The sequence below is a fragment of the Salarias fasciatus genome, chromosome 3, assembly GCF_902148845.1.
Source record: "Salarias fasciatus chromosome 3, fSalaFa1.1, whole genome shotgun sequence".
Classification (NCBI taxonomy): domain Eukaryota; kingdom Metazoa; phylum Chordata; class Actinopteri; order Blenniiformes; family Blenniidae; genus Salarias; species Salarias fasciatus.
This window is the reverse complement of record NC_043747.1, coordinates 18,757,275-18,779,981: the sequence shown is the minus strand read 5'-3', so window position 1 is coordinate 18,779,981 and position 22,707 is coordinate 18,757,275. Positions and strand designations below refer to the sequence as shown.

The 22,707-nt window shown below is 36.9% G+C and overlaps 1 protein-coding gene across 8 annotated transcripts in view; it reads left to right on the top strand.

Annotated features, from left to right (window-relative positions):
- The window catches only part of LOC115386028 (GTPase IMAP family member 7-like), a 632,686-nt gene that overhangs the window by 121,044 nt on the left and 488,935 nt on the right, over positions 1 to 22,707 (top strand). For 5 of the 8 annotated variants that reach the window (XR_003931243.1, XM_030088212.1, XM_030088210.1 and 2 more), the window contains 2 exons: positions 2,790 to 2,943; positions 3,501 to 5,376. The exons of 1 other annotated variant lie outside the window; for it this stretch is intronic. Coding sequence is in view for 5 of the 7 variants with exons in the window: in XM_030088210.1 (XP_029944070.1) it covers positions 2,790 to 2,943; positions 3,501 to 4,423 (1,077 nt within the window). In the remaining 2 variants the exon portion in view is untranslated. Of the gene's footprint in view, positions 1 to 1,757; positions 2,196 to 2,789; positions 2,944 to 3,500; positions 5,377 to 6,329; positions 7,167 to 22,707 lie in introns of those variants that run through there. 2 more of the 8 variants (XM_030088213.1, XR_003931245.1) reach the window with 2 other exon arrangements.

Here is a 22,707-nt window from a genome sequence, read left to right as displayed (position 1 = left end):
ATTGTTGTGGAATTTTTGGTAAAGCAGAATCAAAGAATTTTTTGATGCATTATTACATAATGCGCCAAATTATTATATTTTCCTCCACAAAAAAATCATTTATTCTTGTTCTTTATGATGAGAAGTGTAAAGCAGACCATCATGCTTTATGATAATAATTCCAAGGACTCTACACAAGCAGCAAATTTCTGAAAACAGGGAATTTTGCAGAAGTTAGCAAATATATATCAACATATAAACATGATTTCAGAGAAATGTGAAATTTGGGAATTCTGAGATGATTTGACATTTCTGATTGAAAACATATTTTGTGATACAACAAATGTATGAAGTAAGTATCCACATGTGCAGTAATACTAATGTAACTTTAGTGTATCCCTGGTGGCAGCTGCAAGCTGTAGCACCTTACAGTTGACTAAACAATTAGGGCCAATCCCAATTCTACCCCTTACCCCTACCCCTATGATATGCGCGTTCACGAGGCTTAAGGGCTATCCCAATTCTCCTTTTTGAATAGGGGTAGGGGTAAGGGGAAGGGCTATTTCACCCCTTTCAGCGAAGTCTGCATCGATGCTTCCTATTCTCTATAGGGGTAGGCGGAGTTTCACATTGGCCAGAAAAAAACAACATGGCGCCCACCACGGAGTCGCACAAATGTAAGACTGCTTTCTGTATACTATTTAAAAAGCTATAAAAAGTGTATTTGCTTCACTGAATTTATAGATAAACTAGCGTGACAGTGTCCCAGTCATGGATTAACGTTTTAGCGCTGCGCAGCACCGTTTCCAATCGTGAATTTGTAACTTATGAAGAGCACTAATCACTGAATTAACGTCATCCTTTATCATGTTTTTAACGTAATATGTTAGACACAGGGACCCCCGATGAAACCCGACTGCTGATTCAGTTTAGAGCCGGGTTCCTCAATTAGCGGACCGCGGTCCACGACCGGACCGCGGCACACCTCGCTGCTGCCCCAGGGCAAATGTATGGAAAAAAAAGAAGAAAAAAAAATCTTTCTTTAAACGCTCCATGTTCCGTGTGAGCACCGTTCTGCACCGCGCCGCTCTGCGCGTGTCCAGCGCACTCCGTCGCACCGCACTGCTTGGCAGTCCTCGGTATGCCCCCCCCCCCCCCCCCCCCCACAGGGCGCTGAAGTCCGGACCCATGTTTGTATATAAAAACCAAATGTGGACCTTCAAGATTTGTATTTGAGGACCCCTGGTTTAGAGGTTAAAAAGGAAGAAAAGTTTTTGAAATCAAAATACAGTGCCAAAACACATTGGGAGTAAATTATATTATTCGTCTAAGCTATAATATGTCAGTAATAAAACGTGTTTATGTAAATATATCTGTATTACTTTAGGAAATTCATAAAAGAAAATGGCTTGGAAGGGGAAGTTACAGCCCAGCAAACTTCAAAAAAGTGGGAGAACCTCAAAAAGAAATATAAGGTAAATAATAATACCATTTTTAAAAAAATAAAAGTAATTTCTTATGTAATTTCTATCATTTCTAATATCCATAATTTTTTGTTGTTATAGGAGTGCGGCGGGGCTTAAAGGGCCAAGGGGTATCCCAATTCATAGTGCTGCAAAGATAGCCCTAGCCCTCAGCCCTATTCTAAAAGGGGTAGGAGAGTGATAGGGGTAGGGCCAAGGGCTGAGGGGTAGGGGTAAGGGGTAGAATTGGGATTGGCCCTTAGCCTCCCATCCTGACAAACTGTGGCCTGTTGTTTAAATAGTTCATAATCCAGTTCACCAGGTGAGGGTCCACATCCATGTTGTTGAGCTTCTCCTGGAGCAGGCAGGGCTGGATTGTATGAAAGGTGCTTGAGAAATCAAAAAAGAGCAACCTCACAGCACATCCACCCACGTACAGGTGGGGGAGTGCTTTACGCCAAGAAAAATACTGTGGTATGATGACATGTCAGGACCAGCAAAAGAACTGTGCAAATGACTTACTGGAAATCACCTGGCAGCAGACATGAAATGAAGCAGTGTTTACTTTAAATGGAATCTGGAATCACCGAGTTCAGCTCCTATCAGATTGCATCCACAAGAACGAGATTTAAGCAATGAACTCCAACAGAAACAGCAGGTCAGAGCAAGAAGACGAGTAAACAAAGCTCACAATCAAGATACTTTCTCAACGTGTTCATATTTGTACAGATTCCTCTTGGGACTGAATAGAAGGTAGGAAACATTTATCTTCTATGTTATTATCCTATGTGAGAATGTTATTACCGTCAATGTTATTGGATTTAAATTTTGTCATAAAAAGACAATATTCTGAAGGAAAGTCACACTGCCAAAACATGCTGCAAGGGCAAAGTTAACTTCTACCAAATTTGAGAAGACTGCCACTGTGTGTGTGTGTGTGTGTGTGTGTGTGTGTGTGTGTGTGTGTGTGTGTGTGTGTGTGTGTCACACCCAGCTGCTGCCGATGTCTCTCCTTATGTTCAAGCAACACTACTTTGTCAGTTAACCTAGAAAGTAACATTAATTTTAGTTTTTTCAGTGAAAAAATGAAGATTAAACAGAATTCTCCAGTGAATTGAAGGACATAAAACAGTCGAGGACTGCACTTTCTGTTTTATATTGCTTTCAGGTTTTTTTTTTTTTTTTTTTTTTTTTACGTTCAATTACTTGGCTGCTGTTCTTTCTTTTTTTTTTTTTTTGTTTGTCCAGCACCCTGGTATATTTCATGTCCTGTTTTGCATCACAAGATAATCTATGTAATAGTAATGTGAGTAATCGTTCTTTATCTTTTTTTGTTTGTTTGAACAGACTGCAGCCAGCAAGAACAAGATTAAAATAACAAACTCACCACAACTGACAAAGCAAATTCGAACAAGAGGAAAAGTAAGAAAATTCACAATCAAGATGTCTTCTCAACCTACATCCCGACTTGCACCAATTCCTCTTTCAGACAGAAGGGAAGGTAGGTCAGACACTCAAAAATTGACGTACTGTTTTCTTTTATTATTTTTTCTAATGTGTGCAGAGCACATGATTAAGTATAGAGGAACATTGAGAAACTACGTTAAATAATTTGTTTTAAATCCAGCAGTTTATTATTACATATGATTCATTGTTATGTCCTCAGAGTTTGTGAAGAGAGCTTATGAGTAGGAGCTTCCTGGTTCTAACATTTTTAAACATCAAAAGATTCAATTTTTAACCCAGCTGTCATCACCTCCACTGTACACAAATAAGTTAATTTCTTCTTGTTCTTTTTCTTCTTCATGATGAGAAGCATAAAGAAGACCATCATTCTATGTCATATTATTCCATGGAGTCTACACAAAAAGTGTGTTTTAGAAAACAGGGAAATGTGTGAAAGTCATCAAATATATGTAAATAACTCAACAGTCAGTTCAGACAATGAAAAAAAAAGGAATTCTGTGATGCTTTGGCATTTCTGATTGAAAACATGTTTTGTCATAAAACAAGTATCCATGTGTTTATTAGTACTGATGTCAGTTTATTTTCTTCTAGCAACACCTCTGAGAGTCGTCCTGCTGGGAAAAACTGGAACAGGAAAAAGCAAGTTTGGCAATGCCTTGATTGAAGAAAATGTGTTTAAGGTGAATAGTTCTGCAAACTCTGGTACAGGTAAATGTCAGGCAGCCACCAAAAGAAATGGTGAACTCATAGTGGTTGATACTCCTGGTTTCTTTGACACCAGCAGAGATGAAGCAAATCTAATTCCTGACATAGGGAAGAGTATCACAGAGTGCTCACCTGGACCTCATGCTTTTCTCATTTTCCTCAAAGTGGAGAAATACACTGAGCATGAGAAGCAGATTATTACCAAAATAAGAAAGTTATTTTCTGAAGAGGCTTTTAAATATGCTGTGCTGGTCTTCACTCATGGTGACGACCTTGGTGAGGGTGAGACAATCCAAGAGTTTGTCAGTGAAAATGAGGATCTGAAAGAGCTTTCAGATAAATGTGGTGGCCGCTGTCATGTTGTTGATAATAAATACTGGGAAAAAACACCGCCAGAGCAATACAGAAACAACCAGTTCCAGATCAAACAGCTATTCTCCACGATCAATGAAATGGTGGAGCAAAACGGAGGAGGCTGCTACACCAATAAGTTCCTGCAAACAGTGGAGAGAATCATCAGAGAAGAGACGAAGCGAACCGGATCCAGAGAGAAGGCAAAGGAAAGTTTCTTGGAGTTTTTCATCAAGAAAGCAGTTGCTTTTGTCCTAAAAGTTTTACTGGGAGTTTTTCTGGGTGGTACTGCAGGTGCTTCTTTTGAAGCAGCTTTTACAGATTTTAGAGAAGCAGGTCATGGACGTTCTGGGGGATATGAACGCTTTCCAACAGACTCACATGAGGAGGATGAAGGGAGTACAACTGAAACAATGTGTGAATCATTGAACAGACAGAGAAAGCCAAAGGCTCAATAGATGAGCAGAAAAAAAAACTTTCAGTTAATCTTTATTCACAGACACATGATAAAAATGTGTTTTTTATATTCCAGATATACCTTTCTCTTTAATTATGGGTGAAACACATTTTCAGATCACAACCTTTGAAATGATTCAATTATAGTCTGAAAAAAGGACAGGAAATGTTAGGTGTTTACACAGTGTAAGACTCGGTTTAGTTAGTGTAAAATCTCAATATAGGAGGAGTTAAGGATTTTTTAAAAAATCATTATAAAACAATGTTGAGATGTCAAACTTTGCATACATTAATATTTGATCAATGATCACTGGGGATGAGTGGATATTTCTAAATTTGATGATAGAGAGTACTGAAAATGACACTTTTTGAATTTCTTTAAAAATGTTTTGATTGAATTCACTTTAACAAATCAGTGTGTGTCCACTTCCTCTGTAGATCAGGAGTTAACTGAACATGTTATATAACTTCTGTTAGTTTAATGATGTACGTTATTCAATCAATTACTATTGTTTATCTTAAATATCAATACTGATCATTGTCCTAACAGATTTTAACCAACAATATTTTTTTCGAATCCAGTTTTTTGTATTTTTCTTATAAACTGCTTTGTAAATGTAACACATGATTGTTTTCATTCACTTTGTGTATCGATTGTGTGTACTTGAGTTGATCTACAAATCGCTTGATTTCATTTTCTTCTTTTCTGAAACTGCTAACACAAAGTCTCTGAATGAATGAAAAGATGGAAAAAAGTTTGACATTTGACATGAGGATTGTTTGAGGATTATTTTCTCTTTATTTTCTTCTTATTGTACCATGATGTTGTTATTTTCACACATGCATAAAAAAGCATTGTAACATTATGATCTGTTGTTTCTCATATAAAATGTAAAGTTTCCAGCTCTACATCCAAACCTTTTCAAAATAAAATCAATAAATCAGCTGAAATCATTGTATGTTTCTCAGTTATGTTATTTTCAACAGTTGCATTAATCACACCAGAAGAAGCAAAGCCATTTTCTAATCAAACTAAGTGACACTGTTTGCATTTCCACAAATGTCTCAGTTGTTCTCCTCTATTCGTCACAGAAAATTCACCAATCAGTCGTCACATCATAACTTTCAGTTACTTTAGCTCCTTCTCTCAAGTTTGTGAATTTAACCCATGAATTGTGTTGCATTGCATTTGTGGTAAAACCTGCTTTAAAGTCAAGTGTCTAGAGAAATGCATCACACGGTCCGTGCATGAAGTATAATTCATTGTTGTTGCTCACACTGTACAAAGAAAACACTCGTTTTCGGGAGTATTTCCTATTTCACTGACGTATGACGTGAATTGCAATTCTGCACAACACAGCGGCGCCAAGCGGCCGCTTTCCCCTTATCCAACTTGCACAATGAAAATTAAAAAGGAAGTAAAAGCCTTCAACGAGCCTTCAAAATAAAAGCATGGCGTTTCGAATGATGCGTATGAGGCGGCGTAGTTTAAGGAGAAGACATGAAAAAGCACAGTAATATCCTACATAATTAACACAAGTCGTAACTAATATGCCAGCAGTGTCCCACGCTATTGACATCGGAAGACACCCGACACGGTCATTAAAACTAGCTAGCTGTGGCTAATTACTGTACTATGGAAGCCCTAAAAAGACTTGATTCATTACTTTTTTATTTCTTCCGTTTTTCCGTGATAACAAGTTAATTTCAGTGGTTTTCTCGAGATCTCAAGTTATTTTTCTCGTTATCTCGAGAAAATGACAATCATACGGTGAACCGGAAATCCCAGACTTTCCCCAGACAGCAACGTGCTCCGCTGCCACAGACCACAGACAGAGGTGGGTTCAGCCTGTTATCCATTTCTAAATAACTTATTGACCTATGTGTTGTGTCTTTTTTATCTTACAGAAAGAGGCTGGATGCCGTGATGTGAATGTGGAACACCCATGGGATCCAGCCAGGCACTAAAGGATATGATCCGTTCTATGGAAAAACTTTGCTCATGTATCATGTACCAGAACTTTACCAAGCACAGGACTCCCTCCAACCAGTGGACTGTGACAGAGTGAACATTGTCTTGAAAGAGGACATCTGTCTTTAGACAACTGACTTTGTCTGTGATCCAGATCTTCACAAGCTCTGCCTTGTGGTCATGAACAAACTGACTCTTGAGACAGGTCATAATGCTGCTGAGGCAACCAGGATGTACAGACAGCTGAGGTCTTAATGAGAGCACAGCTATCAAAGTCAGATTGGCCCCCATCTAGCAAAATTGTTGTCACAATTGTTAAAAACCTTCCTTTTGAGCACACTTCCATTTCAAGTGTTTGATACACACCTGTTTTCTGATTGTCTCTTTTGATGGTGTTACTGTATTGGTCCGACTATAGGGCAATATTTTATTCCAGAAATTGTATTCTCAAAAATGGGGTCGTCTCGGAAGAAGAGATTCTAAAACAATAAACAATTAAAAAAGTCTAAAGGAAAGGTCTCCGTTTACATGGATCTGTTTGAGTTTATGAACATGTTTGATGTGAGCTATATTAGTAGTGATTGGGACACAGGGAGCAGTAACCCCCAAGCTGGGAGGTCGGCTCCAGCAGATACCAGGAAAAACATCTGAGATCTCTGTTCAAAAGAGCGCAATCCTGGGAACAGCTAAGATCCTGCGCAGAACCCTCAAGAACCCAGGCCTCTGGTTGAGGACCTGGGCTTGAAGAAGACAGACACATACAGCCGGGTGGGCGAGAACACTTTATATATATATATATATATATATATATATATATATATATATATATATATATATATATATATATATATATATAAATATATATATATAGTCATCAATAAAGACTCTCTAAACACTCTACACTATCTGATTGCTCAGCAGAATTCTGAACATCATCAAGGACAGACCACATTCATTTCTTAACTTGTTGATCTGTTGCCCTCTGAGAGGCTTTACATATGTTTAAAAATGAGGATGTACAGACTGCAAAACTGCTTCTTTCCAAGCGCCATCACCATCCTAAATTCTCACATGAAGCAACTGCTCAACAATATAATGCAGCTCTGTCTCTGCTGCTGTTCACTGAGTCATAATCACTGGAATAGTCACACCTAAAGCGTACAATCCACCTTTTTACATTGCTCTTTTTCTTTAAAATTCTTTCACATTTTTCCAAAAAATATTTATTCTTTGTGATATTTATATTGTATATTTGTTATATTGTTATATTTGTTGTGCCTGCACTGGAAAGGAGAAACTCTCTAATCTCATTGTATCTGTATAATAACAATAAGACCATTCTGACTGTAATGGCTCCAGTTTCAGTGATCATTTCATATATGGAAATTAATTATGTTGCTTCTCTTTCAGAAGTACCAGTTGAAATATGTATTGAAACCTGCTTTTGTCACGGTTTTATTATATTTACATGGCAAAAACATGAAAAAAAATAATCTAACAATAATCTGGATAACTCCACTGTGTTTCTCCACTGATCACAGATGATGAGGCTACAGTGCAGAGACAGCTGGATTAATTAGAAATAACCACATGAGATGTTTTTATTTTTCAGCATATCAACATTTCTATGGATAATTTAAGACATTAAATGTATAAATTTGTAGTGAAGAGGAGATCAAAACAGGGCGACCCCTGCTGGTCTTTTTTTTAAACTACTTTCATGAAGTCGTGAATCCAAAAAAATGCAGTTTTTTGTCGACAATTAGAACCAAAGAGTAGTGAAGCACAGAGTAATAATGTGTGCGCAGTAGTAGTATTACTACTATGCGATATTTACAGTCTGACTGGAGGCTGGAGCACCAGTCACACGTTTACCGCTGTGTTGAGAACACTTTGACGAGAGCGGCGTAAGCCCCGCCCACCTGTCAAACAGGAAATGTGGAAAATCCTTTTTATCTGTCAGAACGTAAGAAGAACAAAAAACGAGTTGAATTCTCGTTTTTTTCGTCGTTTTTTTCCAATAAACTAAAATACGAGAAAATGACCAGTTTTATGGAATCTGATTATGTCACTTTAACAGGAAATCAAACTAACAAACGCCATGCTTTTACTTTGAAGGCTCGTTGAAGGCTTTTACTTCCTTTTTTTAATTTTCATTGAGCAAGTTGGATAAGGGGAAAGCGGCCGCTTGGCGCCGCTGTGTTGTACAGAATTGCAATTCACTTCATACGTCAGTGAAATAGGAAATACCCCTGAAAACGAGTGTTTTCTTTGTACAGTGTGAGCAACAACAATGAATTATACTTCATGAACGAACCATCACACCCTGTTATGACACATTAATTGTTTTGTTCAAGTCAGTAAACCAACCAGTTGAATCTGAACGAAACCAAAGCTGCAAGCCACACTGACATGGCCAACCAGGAAACACAGAAGGGATTTTCGTTCAGTCTCAACAACTAAAATCTGTTTTTGACAACGTATACGGTCAGTTCTATTCTATTCTATTCTATTATATTATATTGTGTTGCACTGATGTTGAAAAAAAAAGATAAAGATGCTAAAGTGTCAGTCTAAATGGGGTCTTAGCAGCTCCACATTACACAAACTCATTAAATTCAGAAAAAAACACAGCAAAACAAATCAATGTTTTTGTTTTTTGTTTTTTGTTTTTTTTGTTTTTTCAAGAGATGGCTTCAAGGAGGATTGTCCTGCTGGGAAAAACGGGCGCTGGGAAAAGCAGTGTGGCTAACACAGTGTTATGGACCCCATATGGACCACTGTTTATTGTGTGAATGCTGAGGCATTCACACCTTTACATTCCAAATCTTTATTATTGTGTGAATGCCTCAGGCATTCACACGTTTATTTTCCTGTTTCTTTATTATTGTGTGAATGCCTGAGGCATTCACACGTTTATTTTCCTGTTTCTTTATTATTGTGTGAATGCCGAAAGGCATTCACACGTTTATTTTCCTGTTTCTTTATTGTGTGAATGCCTGAGGCATTCACACGTTTATTTTCCTGTTTCTTTATTATTATTATTATTGTGTGAATGCCTGAGGCATTCACACGATTACATTCCTCTTCTGACTTCTTAAGCCGTTTTTTGGCACGCTTCTCCTCCTACAAATTTTGTCCGATTTGAACCATTCAGATATCAAAATGTGCAGCTTTTTAAGGACATTCCGGCTATGTTCTGGCTTTTTAACATCTCTTAAACTTTCTGAAATATTTCAACTTTTGTGCAACTTTTGTCCCCATGTTAACGGATGGAGATTTTTTCAAACTTTGGAACCTTATAACTTCTTCAAATCTTAACCGATTTTAACCATTCAACTTTTAAAATATTGAACTTTTTAAACCCTTTCTTCAACCTTTTTCAACTTTTTCAACTTTGTTCAACTTTTTAAAATATTTCAACTTTTTAAAATTATTTTTAACATTGAAGTCAATGGGAAAACCCTTCAACTGACCTTTAAACTCCTTCAACTTTGACCCCTTACAACTTTGTCATACTTTGACGTAGACACGTCATTTTACTTGCAAAATGTAGGCATTTCTGTCCTCTATTCAGGTGTGTTATATCATGTCCAGATCTTTTACCAAATTCAAACTGTGAGCCTTCAAGTACGGAGAGCATTTCAGCCGTTTTTGGAGTTTACAATGGGTGTGTATTGGAAAAGCTAGAGTGGGAGAAAGGAATTTAGAGTGCGGGAGGCTCTGGATTTAAACCAAAAAAATAATTCTTTTCTCGTCCCCCTGGCCACATTTCTAGCTCAATCTACACAATTACCTCTCTAAACATAGCCATTTTTCTTGTGACCCGTACAATTGAGTCACTTTGTCTCTATCTCAAACGGTTCTCTCTCCAGAGGCATTTCTGTGAGGAGAGCGCAGGATTTTCTCCCATCCACTCCAATGCATTTTGGAGAGAGATTTTCTAGCTCAAATCCAAAACTTCACTTATGTTCGCACCATCGCCGTGGCTGAATGGATGATCCTACAGACATGATTCCTGCACCATTGAATTCATGAAAGACTTCTGAATCTGATTGTGAAAAAATCTTTTTCAATGTCACCTCTGGGTTCTCGAGGAATGACATTTTCTCAACCATGCGCACTCCATAAGAACTGCTGGTTCACTGTCATGGCTGCTGTGCAGCTGGTCACCATAGCAACAGACACACCTGTTGTGCTGACTGCTGCTTGATTAGTCTGGATTTTTCCATTAAGACGGGAGCTCTATTGATCCTCTGTTACTCTGACACTGACTCTACTGCTTCTTCAACATTCTTAAAGTTTTTTAAACTTTTTGCAACGTTTTCAAACTTTTTCAACCTTTTTCAACTTTTTTCAAGTTTTTGCTGCGTTTTTCAACTTTTTGCAGTGTTTTCAAACTTTTTCAACCTTTTTGAAATCTTTTCAACTTTTTGCAGTGTTTTCAACCTTTTTCAATGTTTTTCAATTTTTTGCAGCGTTTTCAAACTTTTTCAACATTTTTCAACTTTTTGCAGCGTTTTAAAACTTTTTCAACCTTTATAAATGTTTTTCACCTTTTTGCAGCGTTTTTGACTTTTTCAACTTTTTACAGTGTTTTTAAACGTTTTCAACCTTTTTCAAGTTTTTGCAGCTTCTTTCAAACTTTTTTCAACTTTTTACACTGTTTTCAACCTTTTTCAACCTTTTTCAACTTTTTTCAACTGTTTACAGTGTTTTCAAACTTTTTCAACCTTTTTCAACTTTTTGCAGCGTTTTCACACTTTTTCAACCTTTTTAAACTTTTTGCAGCGTTTTCACACTTTTTCAACCTTTTTAAACTTTTTGCAGTGTTTTCAAACGTTTTCAACCTTTTTCAAGTTTTTGGAGCCTTTTCAAACTTTTCCAACCTTTTTCAACTTTTTGCGGTGTTTTCAAGTTTTGTCAACTTTTTACAGTGTTTTTAAAGGGACTTAAGGCAACTTTTCAAAATTTACCTCAGTGCTGCCGCGATAGGTGTTGCGGGGAACTGCAGCCACCAGCCAAGGCGGCACGGGAGCGCGCACAAACATTTTACAGAATGTCCGGCTTCACAGCGCTGCACCAGGGATGCTCCTGCTGTTTACTACGTCGCGGATTACTGCAGGACCACAGCGCATATTATGTGATTTTTGTAAGCATCCATTTTCACTCCCAAATGCAGCTGAAGTTCCCTCCATGAATCAAACGCATATCCAATATTTATTCGGGTGCCTGCCCTGCTTCGGTCATATTTTTATTTTTTTTTATTTATTTTTTTGACTCACGAGATAACGCTGATAATAGGGCTGCGTTAAACGATTACTTTTGTAATCGATTAATCTAGGAAATAGTTCTTCGATGCATTGATTAATCTAACGATTCATTTTTAAATCCGTCGCGGAGCTCCTCTCCGCCTCCGTGTTTATGCGGCGGGTCCCTGCGCGCTCCGCGGCCGGCACGGAACGCGTCTCCGCCCGGGAGCAGAGATCCGGAGCTCTCCCGTCAGCCTCCGTGGGGCAGCTCCACTCGGCCCGTGGAAGCCGCCGCCTGCTTCACGCGCCTCCGTGGAGCAAGCCGCGGCGCGGCAGCTCCGGATCTCCGCTCCCGGGCGGAGACGCACTCTGTGCCGGCCGCAGAGCGCGCGGGGACCCGCCGCATAACCACGGAGGCGCGTGAAGCAGGCTGCGGCTGCTGGAGCTCTCCCGTCGCCGCCGTGGAGCAGCTCCGCGCCGTTTACCCAATCGGCCCCAACTCAGCAGGGAGCGCTGCTGAGACTGGCCGCCTGTGAGTGCTTTGGGATGGGGGAGAGGCTCACGCAGCACCTGCTGCTTGCTGAGAACAGCGGAGACGTCCTGTCACGTCTCCAGAGCACCAGAAAAAGCCGCTAAATTTGTCGCTAGTTACTTTTGACAAAAAAAGTCGAAAAGAGGCTTTGGAAAGTCGCCAGATTTAGCGAGAAAGTCACCAAGTTGGCAACACTGCCCGCCCCTGATCCCAGCAGTGTTTGAGTCCGTGTCCATGGCGGCCATGTTCTTCCTGTTCCAGAGCTGTCGGCAGCGCGCATACAGCGTCAATTTACGTCACATCCCCACGATTGCGTGGGAAATTCGGACCCCGAACAGCAACAAATTATTTGGCACACAGCCTGTATAAGGCAACAGACAGATACGTGGATTGGCCTGTTATTTTAGGTTTTTAATGCTTCACGACCCATTAGCATTGAATAAAGTGGAAATGCATGTGTAGTTTTTCACAAATCTTGCCTTAAGTCCCTTTAAACTTTTTCAACCTTTTTCAACTTTTTGCAGCGTTTTCAACTTTTGTCAACTTTTTACAGTGTTTTTAAACTTTTTCAACCTTTTTCAACTTTGTGCAGCGTTTTCAACCTTTTTCAAGTTTTTGCAGCATTTTTCAAACTTTTTCAACTTTTTTCAACTTTTGCAGCGTTCTCAAACTTTTTCAACTTTTTAAAACTTTTTACAGTGTTTTCAACCTTTTTCAACATTTTTGCAGCGTTTTCAACGGTTTGAACCTTTTCCAACGTTTTTCAAGTTTTTGCAGCGTTTTCAAACTTTTTCAACTTTTTTCAAGTTCTTGTAGTCTTTTCAAACTTTTTCAACCTTTTTCAACTTTTTTTCAACTTGCTGCAGTCTTTTCAACCCTTTTCAACCTCTTACAACTTTTTTGCAGTGTTTTCAACCTTTTTTAACTTTTGCAGCGTTTTCAAACGTTGTCAACCTTTTTCAACATATTTCAACTTTTTGCAGCCTTTTCACCTTTTTCAAGGTTTTTCAACTTTTTGCAGCGTTTTCAAGCTTTGTCAAAATTTTTCAACTTCCTTTTCAACCTTTCTTCTTGAACTTCTTCTGCATTACAGTTTAGCATTTTCAGCTCAGCATTCACACTTGCAGTTTCTTCAGGAACTGCAAATTTTTCTAGTTATTATTATTCTGACTTCTTCCGCCGTTTTTTGACACGCTTCTACTCCTTCAAATCTTGTCCGATTTGAACCATTCATATATCAAATTGTGCAGCTTTTTAAGGACATTCTGGCAATGTTCTAACTTTTTAATATCTTTTCAACTTTTTGAAATATTTCAACTTTTGTGCAACTTTCTGCCCCATGTTAACGGATGGAGATTTTTTCAAACTTTGGAACCTTATAACTTCTTCAAATCTTAACCGATTTTAACCATTCAAATTTCAAAATATTCAACTTTTTAAACCCTTTCTTCAACCTTTTTCAACTTTTTCAACTTTGTTCAACTTTTTGAAATATTTCAACTTTTTAAAATTATTTTTAACATTGAAGTCAATGGGAAAACCCTTCAACTGACCTTTCAACTCCTTCAACTTTGACCCCTTACAACTTTGTCATACTTTGACGTAGACACGTCATTTTACTTGCAAAATGTAGGCATTTTTGTCCTCTATTCAGGTATGTCATATCATGTCCAGATCTTTTACCAAATTCAAACTGTGAGCCTTCAAGTACGGAGAGCATTTCAGCCGTTTTTGGAGTTTACAATGGGTGTGTATTGGAAAAGCCAGAGTGGGAGAAAGGAATTTAGAGTGCGGGAGGGTCTGGATTTAAACCAAAAAAATAATTCTTTTCTCGTCCCCCTGGCCACATTTCTGGCTCAATCTACACAATTACCTCTCTAAACGTAGCCACTTTTCTTGTGACCCGTACAATTGAGTCACTTGGTCTCTATCTCAAACGGTTCTCTCTCCAGCTGCATTTCTGTGAGGAGAGCGCAGGATTTTCTCCCATCCGCTCCAATGCATTTTGGAGAGAGATTTTCTCACTCAAATCCAAAACTTCTCTCATGTTCGCACCATCACGGTGGCTGAATGGATGATTCTACAGACATGATTCCTGCACCATTAAATTCATGAAAGGCTTCTGAATCTGATTGTGAAAAAATCTTTTTCAATGTCACCTCTGGGTTCTCGAGGAATGACATTTTCTCAACCATGCGCACTCCATAAGAACTGCTGGTTCACTGTCATGGCTGCTGTGCAGCTGGTCTCCAGAGCAACAGACACACCTGTTGTGCTGCTGCTGCTTGATGAGTCTGGATTTTCCCATTAAGACTGGAGCTCTATTGATCCTCTGTTACTCTGACACTGACTCTGCTGCTTCTTCAACTTTCTTAAAGTTTTTTCAACTTTTTGCAACATTTTTGAACTTTTTCAATCTTTTTCAACTTTTTCAACTTTATACAGCGTTTTTCAACTTTTTCAATCATTTTCAACCTTTTTCAACTTTTTGCAACGTTTTTGAACTTTTTCAACGATTTTCAACTTTTTGCAGTGTTTTCAAACTTTTTCAACCTTTTTCAACTTTATGCAGCGTTTTTCAACTTTTTCAATGATTTTCAACTTTTTACAGTGTTTTCAAACTTTTTCAACCTTTTTCAACTTTTTGCAGTGTTTTCTTTCTTTTTCAATGTTTTTCAACTTTTTGCAGCATTTTCAACCTTTTTCAACTGTTTTCAACTTTTTGCAGTGTTTTCAACCTTTTTCAACTATTTGCAGTGTTTTCAACCTTTTTCAACATTTTGCAGCGTTTTCAAACTTTTTCAACTTTTTTCAAGTTTTTGCAGCGTTTTTCAACCTTTTTCAACCTTTTTCAGGTTTTTTCAACTTTTTGCAGCGTTTTCAACATTTTCAACCTTATTCAACTGTTTTCAACTTTTTGCAGTGTTTTCAAACTTTTCATCATTTTTACAGTGTTTTCAAACTTTTTCAGGTTTTTTCAACTTTTTGCAGCGTTTTCAACATTTTCAACCTTATTCAACTGTTTTCAACTTTTTGCAGTGTTTTCAAACTTTTCATCATTTTTACAGTGTTTTCAACCTTTTTCAATGTTTTTCAACTTTTTGCAGTGTTTTAAAACTTTTTCAACCTTTCTTAACTGTTTTCAACTTGTTGCAGCGTTTTCAACCTTTCTCAACTTTTTTCAACTTTTTCCAGTGTTTTCAACCTTTTTTAAAACTTTTTCAACTTTTTGCAGTGTTTTCAAAGGTTTTCAACCTTTTTCAACTCTTTGCAGTGTTTTCAACCTTTCTTCTTGAACTTCTTCTGCATTACAGTTTAGCATTTTCAGCTCAGCATTCACACTTGCAGTTTCTTCAGGAACTGCAAATTGTGTGAATGCCTGAGGCATTCACACGTTTATTTTCCTGTTTCTTTATTATTATTATTATTATTATTATTATTATTCTGACTTCTTCCGCCGTTTTTTGACACGCTTCTACTCCTTCAAATCTTGTCCGATTTGAACCATTCAGATATCAAATTGTGCAGCTTTTTAAGGACATTCTGGTAATGTTCTAACTTTTTAATATCTTTTAAACTTTTTGAAATATTTCAACTTTTGTGCAACTTTCTGCCCCATGTTAACGGATGGAGATTTTTTCAAACTTTGGAACCTTATAACTTCTTCAAATCTTAACCGATTTTAACTATTCAACTTTTAAAATATTCAACTTTTTAAACCCTTTCTTCAACCTTTTTAAACTTTTTCAACTTTGTTCAACTTTTTCAAATATTTAAACTTTTTAAAATTATTTTTAACATTGAAGTCAATGGGAAAACCCTCCAACTGACCTTTCAACTCCTTCAACTTTGACCCCTTACAACTTTGTCATACTTTGACGTAGACACGTCATTTTACTTGCAAAATGTAGGCATTTTTGTCCTCTATTCAGGTATGTTATATGATGTCCAGATCTTTTACCAAATTTAAACTGTGAGCCTTCAAGTACGGAGAGCATTTCAGCCGTTTTTGGAGTTTACAATGGGTGTGTATTGGAAAAGCTAGAGTGGGAGAAAGGAATTTAGAGTGCGGGAGGCTCTGAATTTAAACCAAAAAAATAATTCTTTTCTCGTCCCCCTGGCCACATTTCTGGCTCAATCTACACAATTACCTCTCTAAACGTAGCCATTTTTGTTGTGACCCGTACAATTGAATCATTTTGTCTCTATCTCAAACGGTTCTCTCTTCAGCTGCATTTCTGTGAGGAGAGCGCAGGATTTTCTCCCATCCGCTCCAATGCATTTTGGAGAGAGATTTTCTCACTCAAATCCAAAACTTCACTCATGTTCGTACCATCGCGGTGGCTGAATGGATGATCCTACAGACATGATTCCTGCACCATTACATTCATGAAAGACTTCTGAATCTGATTGTGAACAAATCTTTTTCAATGTCACCTCTGGGTCCTCGAGGAATGACATTTTCTCAACCATGCGCACTCCATAAGAACTGCTGGTTCACTGTCATGGCTGCTGTGCAGCTGGTCTCCATAGCAACAGACACACCTGTTGTGCTGCTGCTGCTTGATGAGTCTGGACTTTTCCATTCAGACTGGAGCTCTATTGATCCTCTGTTACTCTGACACTGACTCTGCTGTTTCTTCAACTTTCTTAAAGTTTTTCCAACTTTTTGCAACGTTTTCAAACTTTTTCAACCTTTTTCAACTTTTTGCAGCATTTTTCAACTTTTTCAACGATTTTCAACTTTTTGCAGCGTTTTCAAACTTTTTCAACTTTTTTCAAGTTTTTGAAGCGTTTTTCAGCTTTTTCAACGATTTTCAACTTTTTGCAGCGTTTTCAAACTTTTTCAACTTTTTTCAAGTTTTTGCAGCGTTTTTGAACTTTTTCAACGATTTTCAACTTTTTGCAGCGTTTTCAACCTTTCTCAACTTTTCTCAACTTTTTACAGTGTTTTCCAACTTTTTCAAACTTTTTCAACTTTTTGAAGTGTTTTCAACCTTTTTTAAAACTTTTTCAACTTTTTGCAGTATTTTAAAACTTTTTAAACCTGTTTCAACTTTTTGCAGTCTTTTCAACCTTTTTCAACTTTTTGCAGCGTTTTCACCTTTTTCAAGGTTTTTCAACTTTTTGCAGTGTTTTCAAAGGTTTTCAACCTTTATCAACCTTTTTCAAGTCTTTGCAGTGTTTTCAAGCTTTGTCAAAATTTTTCAACTTCCTTTTCAACCTTTCTTCTTGAACTTCTTCTGCATTACAGTTTAGCATTTTCAGCTCAGCATTCACACTTGCAGTTTCTTCAGGAACTGCAAATTTTTCTAGTTTTTCTAGTTATTATTGTGTGAATGCCTGAGGCATTCACACGTTTATTTTCCTGTTTCTTTATTATTATTATTATTATTATTATTATTCTGACTTCTTCCGCCGTTTTTTGACACGCTTCTACTCCTTCAAATCTTGTCCGATTTGAACCATTCAGATATCAAATTGTGCAGCTTTTTAAGGACTTTCTGGCAATGCTCTAACTTTTTAATATCTTTTAAACTTTTTGAAATATTTAAACTTTTGTGCAACTTTATGCCCCATGTTAACGGATGGAGATTATTTCAAACTTTGGAACCTTATAACTTCTCCAAATCTTAACCGATTTTAACCATTCAACTTTTAAAATATTCAACTTTTTAAACTCTTTCTTCAACCTTTTTCAACTTTTTAAACTTTCTTCAACTTTTTGAAATATTTCAACTTTTTAAAATTATTTTTAACATTGAAGTGGATGGGAAAACCCTTCAACTGACCTTTCAACTCCTTCAACTTTGACCCCTTACAACTTTGTCATACTTTGACGTAGACACGTCATTTTACTTGCAAAATGTAGGCATTTTTGTCCTCTATTCAGGTGTGTTATATCATGTCCAGATCTTTTACCAAATTCAAACTGTGAGCCTTCAAGTACGGAGAGCATTTCAGCCGTTTTTGGAGTTTACAATGGGTGTGTATTGGAAAAGCTAGAGTGGGAGAAAGGAATTTAGAGTGCGGGAGGGTCTGGATTTAAACCAAAAAAATAATTCTTTTCTCGTCCCCCTGGCCACATTTCTGGCTCAATCTACACAATTACCTCTCTAAACGTAGCCACTTTTCTTGTGACCCGTACAATTGAGTCATTTTGTCTCTATCTCAAACGGTTCTCTCTCCAGCTGCATTTCTGTGAGGAGAGCGCAGGATTTTCTCCCATCCGCTCCAATGCATTTTGGAGAGAGATTTTCTCACTCAAATCAAAAACTTCTCTCATGTTCGTACCATCACGGTGGCTGAATGGATGATCCTACAGACATTATTCCTGCACCATTACATTCATGAAAGACTTCTGAATCTGATTGTGAACAAATCTTTTTCAATGTCACCTCTGGGTCCTCGAGGAATGACATTTTCTCAACCATGCGCACTCCATAAGAACTGCTGGTTCACTGTCATGGCTGCGGTGCAGCTGGTCTCCATAGCAACAGACACACCTGTTCTGCTGGCTGCTGCTTGATGAGTCTGGACTTTTCCATTCAGACTGGAGCTCTATTGATCCTCTGTTACTCTGATACTGACTCTGCTGTTTCTTCAACTTTCTTAAAGTTTTTCCAACTTTTTGCAACGTTTTCAAACTTTTTCAACCTTTTTCAACTTTTTGCAGCGTTTTTCAACTTTTTCAACGATTTTCAACTTTTTGCAGCGTTTTCAAACTTTTTCAACTTTTTTCAAGTTTTTGCAGCGTTTTTGAACTTTTTCAACGATTTTCAATTTTTTGCAGCGTTTTCAAACTTTTTCAACTTTTTTCAAGTTTTTGCAGCGTTTTTGAACTTTTTCAACGATTTTCAACTTTTTGCAGCGTTTTCAACATTTCTCAACTTTTCACAGTTTTCCAACTTTTTCCAACTTTTTCAACTTTTTGAAGTGTTTTCAACCTTTTTGAACTTTTTAGAGTGTTTTCAACCTTTTTTAAAACTTTTTCAACTTTTTGCAGTATTTTAAAACTTTTTCAACCTTTTTCAACTTTTTGCAGTCTTTTCAACCTTTTTCAACTTTTTGCAGCGTTTTCACCTTTTTCAAGGTTTTTTTTTTAACTTTTTGCAGTGTTTTCAACAGTTTTCAACCTTTATCAACCTTTTTCAACTCTTTGCAGTGTTTTCAAGCTTTGTCAAAATTTTTCAACTTCCTTTTCAACCTTTCTTCTTGAACTTCTTCTGCATTACAGTTCAGCATTTTCAGCTCAGCATTCACACTTGCAGTTTCTTCAGGAACTGCAAATTTTCCTAGTTATTGTGTGAATGCTGAAGGCATTCACACTATTACATTCCTTTTCTTTATTATTCTTCTTCTGTATTATTCTGACTTCTTCCGCCGTTTTTTGGCACGCTTCTCCTCCTACAAATTTTGTCCGATTTGGACCATTCATATATCAAATTGTGCAGCTTTTTAAGGACATTCCGGCTATGTTCTAGCTTTTTAAAACCTTTTAAACTTTTTAAAATATTTCAACTTTTGTGCAACTTTTTGCCCCATGTTAACGGATGGAGATTTTTTCAAACTTTGGAACCTTATAACTTCTTCAAATCTTAACCGATTTTAACCATTCAACTTTTAAAATATTCAACTTTTTAAACCCTTTCTTAAACCTTTTTAAACTTTTTCAACTTTGTTCAACTTTTTGAAATATTTCAACTTTTTAAAATTATTTTTAACATTGAAGTGGATGGGAAAACCCTTCAACTGACCTTTCAACTCCTTCAACTTTGAACCCTTACTACTTTGTCATACTTTCACGTAGACAAGTCATTTTACTTTTAAAACGTAGGCATTTTTGTCCTTTATTCAGGTATGTAGTATCATCTCAAGATCTTTTACCAAATTCAAACTGTGGGCCTTAAAGTACAGAGAGAATTTCAGCCGTTTTTGGAGTTTACAATGGGTGTGTATTGGAAAAGCTAGAGTGGGAGATTTGAATTTAGAGTGGGGGAGGCTCTGAATTTTAACCAAAAAAAAATTTATTTTCTCGTCCGTACGGCCACATTTCTGGCTCAATCTGCACAATTACCCCTTAAAACGTAGGAATTTTTCTTGTGACCCGTACAATTGAGTCACTTTGTCTCTATCTCAAACGGTTCTCTCTCCAGAGGCATTTGTTTGAGGAGAGTGCAGAATTTTCTCCCATCCGCTCCAATGCATTTCGAGACGCCTGAATCCAAAACTTCACTCGTGTTCGCACAATCGCCGTGGCTGAATGGAAGATCCTACAGACATGATTCCTGCACCATTAAATTCATGAAAGGCTTCTGAATCTGACTGTGTGAAAATCTTTTTCAATTTCTCCTTTCGGTCCCCGAGAAATGCCATTTCTTCAACCATGCGCACTCCATTAAAAAGTGCTGATTCACTGTCATGGCTGCTGTGCAGCTGGTCTCCATTGCAGCAGACACACCTGTTGTGCTGCTGCTGCTTGATTAGTCTGGATTTTTCCATTAAGACTGGAGCTCTATTGATCCTCTGTTACTCTGACACTGGCTCCACTGCTGTTTACTGTTCTCTTCTCCTTTGTCAACTTTTAAGTTTTTGAAAATGTTTCAGTTTCTTCAACTGTGTTTAATTTTTTTTCAACTCTTGGCAGTGTTTTCAGCTTTTTTTGACTTTTTGTAGTGTTTTCAAACTTTTTCAACATTTTTCAACCTTTTTCACCTATTTGCAGCGTTTTCAACATTTCTGAACTTTTTTCAACTTTAGCAGTCTTTTATAACTTTTTCAACCCTTTTCAACTTTTTTCAACTTTTGGCAGTGTTTTTAACCTTTTTCAATCTTTTTTGACTTTTTGCAGCGTTTTCAACTTTTTCCAACTTTTTTCAACTTTTTGCAGTGTTTTCAAACTTTTTCAACCTTTTTCAACTTTTTGCAGTCTTTTCAATCATTTTAAACTTTTTTCAACTTTTTGCAGTTTCTTCAAACCTTTTTAACCTTTTTCAACTTTTTGCAGTGTTTTCAAACTTTTTCAACCTTTTTCAGCTTTTTACAGTGTTTTCAAACTTTTTCAACCTTTTTCAACTTTTTGCAGTGTTTTCAAACTTTTTCAAACTTTTTCAACTTTTGTTAAACTTTTTCAGCTTTTTGCAGTGTTTTCAACATTTTTCAACCTCATTCAACCTTTTTCAACTTTTTGCAGTGTTTACAACCTTTTTCAACTTTTTCAACCCTTTTCAACTTTTTGCAGCGCTTTCAACCTTTTTCAACATTTTTCAACTTTTTGCAGTGTTTTCAACCTTTTTCAAAATTTTTCAACCTTTTTCAACTTTTTGCAGTGTTTTCAAACTTTTTCAACCTTTTTCAACTTTTTGCAGTGTTTTCAAACTTTTTCAAACTTTTTCAAACTTTTTCAACTTTTTTGAAACTTTTTCAACTTTTTGCAGTGTTTTCAACCTTTTTCAACCTCATTCAACCTTTTTCAACTTTTTGCAGTGTTTTCAAACTTTTTCAACCTTTTTCAAACTTTTTCAACTTTTTGCAGTGTTTTCAAACTTTTTCAACCTTTTTCAACTTTTTTCAACCCTTTTCAACTTTTTGTAGTGTTTTCAACCTTTTTCAACATTTTTCAACATTTTGCAGTGTTTTCAACCTTTTTCAACTTTTTGCAGTGTTTTTCAACCTTTTCCAACCTTTTTCGACTTTTTGCCGTGTTTTCAAAGTTTTCAACCTTTTTCAACTTTATTTCAGGGTTTTTCACCTTTTCTTATTCAGTTTTTCTGCATTACAGTTTAACATTTTCAGCTCAGCATTCACACTTGCAGTTTCTTCAGGAACTGCAAATTTTTGTGTGAATGCCTGAGGCATTCACACGTTTATTTTCCTGTTTCTTTATTATTATTATTATTCTGACTTCTTCCGCCGTTTTTTGACACGCTTCTACTCCTTCAAATCTTGTCCGATTTGAACCATTCATATATCAAATTGTGCAGCTTTTTAAGGACAGCCTGGCAATGTTCTAACCTTTTAATATCTTTTCAACTTTTTGAAATATTTCAACTTTTGTGCAACTTTTTGCCCCATGTTAACGGATGGAGATTTTTTCAAACTTTGGAACCTTATAACTTCTTCAAATCTCAACCGATTTTAACCATTCAACTTTTAAAATATTCAACTTTTTAAACTCTTTCTTCAACCTTTTTCAACTTTTTCAACTTTCTTCAACTTTTTGAAATATTTCAACTTTTTAAAATTATTTTTAACATTGAAGTCAATGGGAAAACCCTTCAACGGACCTTTGAACTCCTTCAACTTTGACCCCTTACAACTTTGTCATACTTTGACGTGGACACTTCATTTTACTTGCAAAATGTAGGCATTTTTGTCCTCTATTTAGGTATGTTATATCATGTCCACATCTTTTACCAAATTCAAACTGTGAGCCTTCAAGTATGGAGAGCATTTCAGCCGTTTTTGGAGTTTACAATGGGTGTGTATTGGAAAAGCTAGAGTGGGAGAAAGGAATTTAGAGTGCGGGAG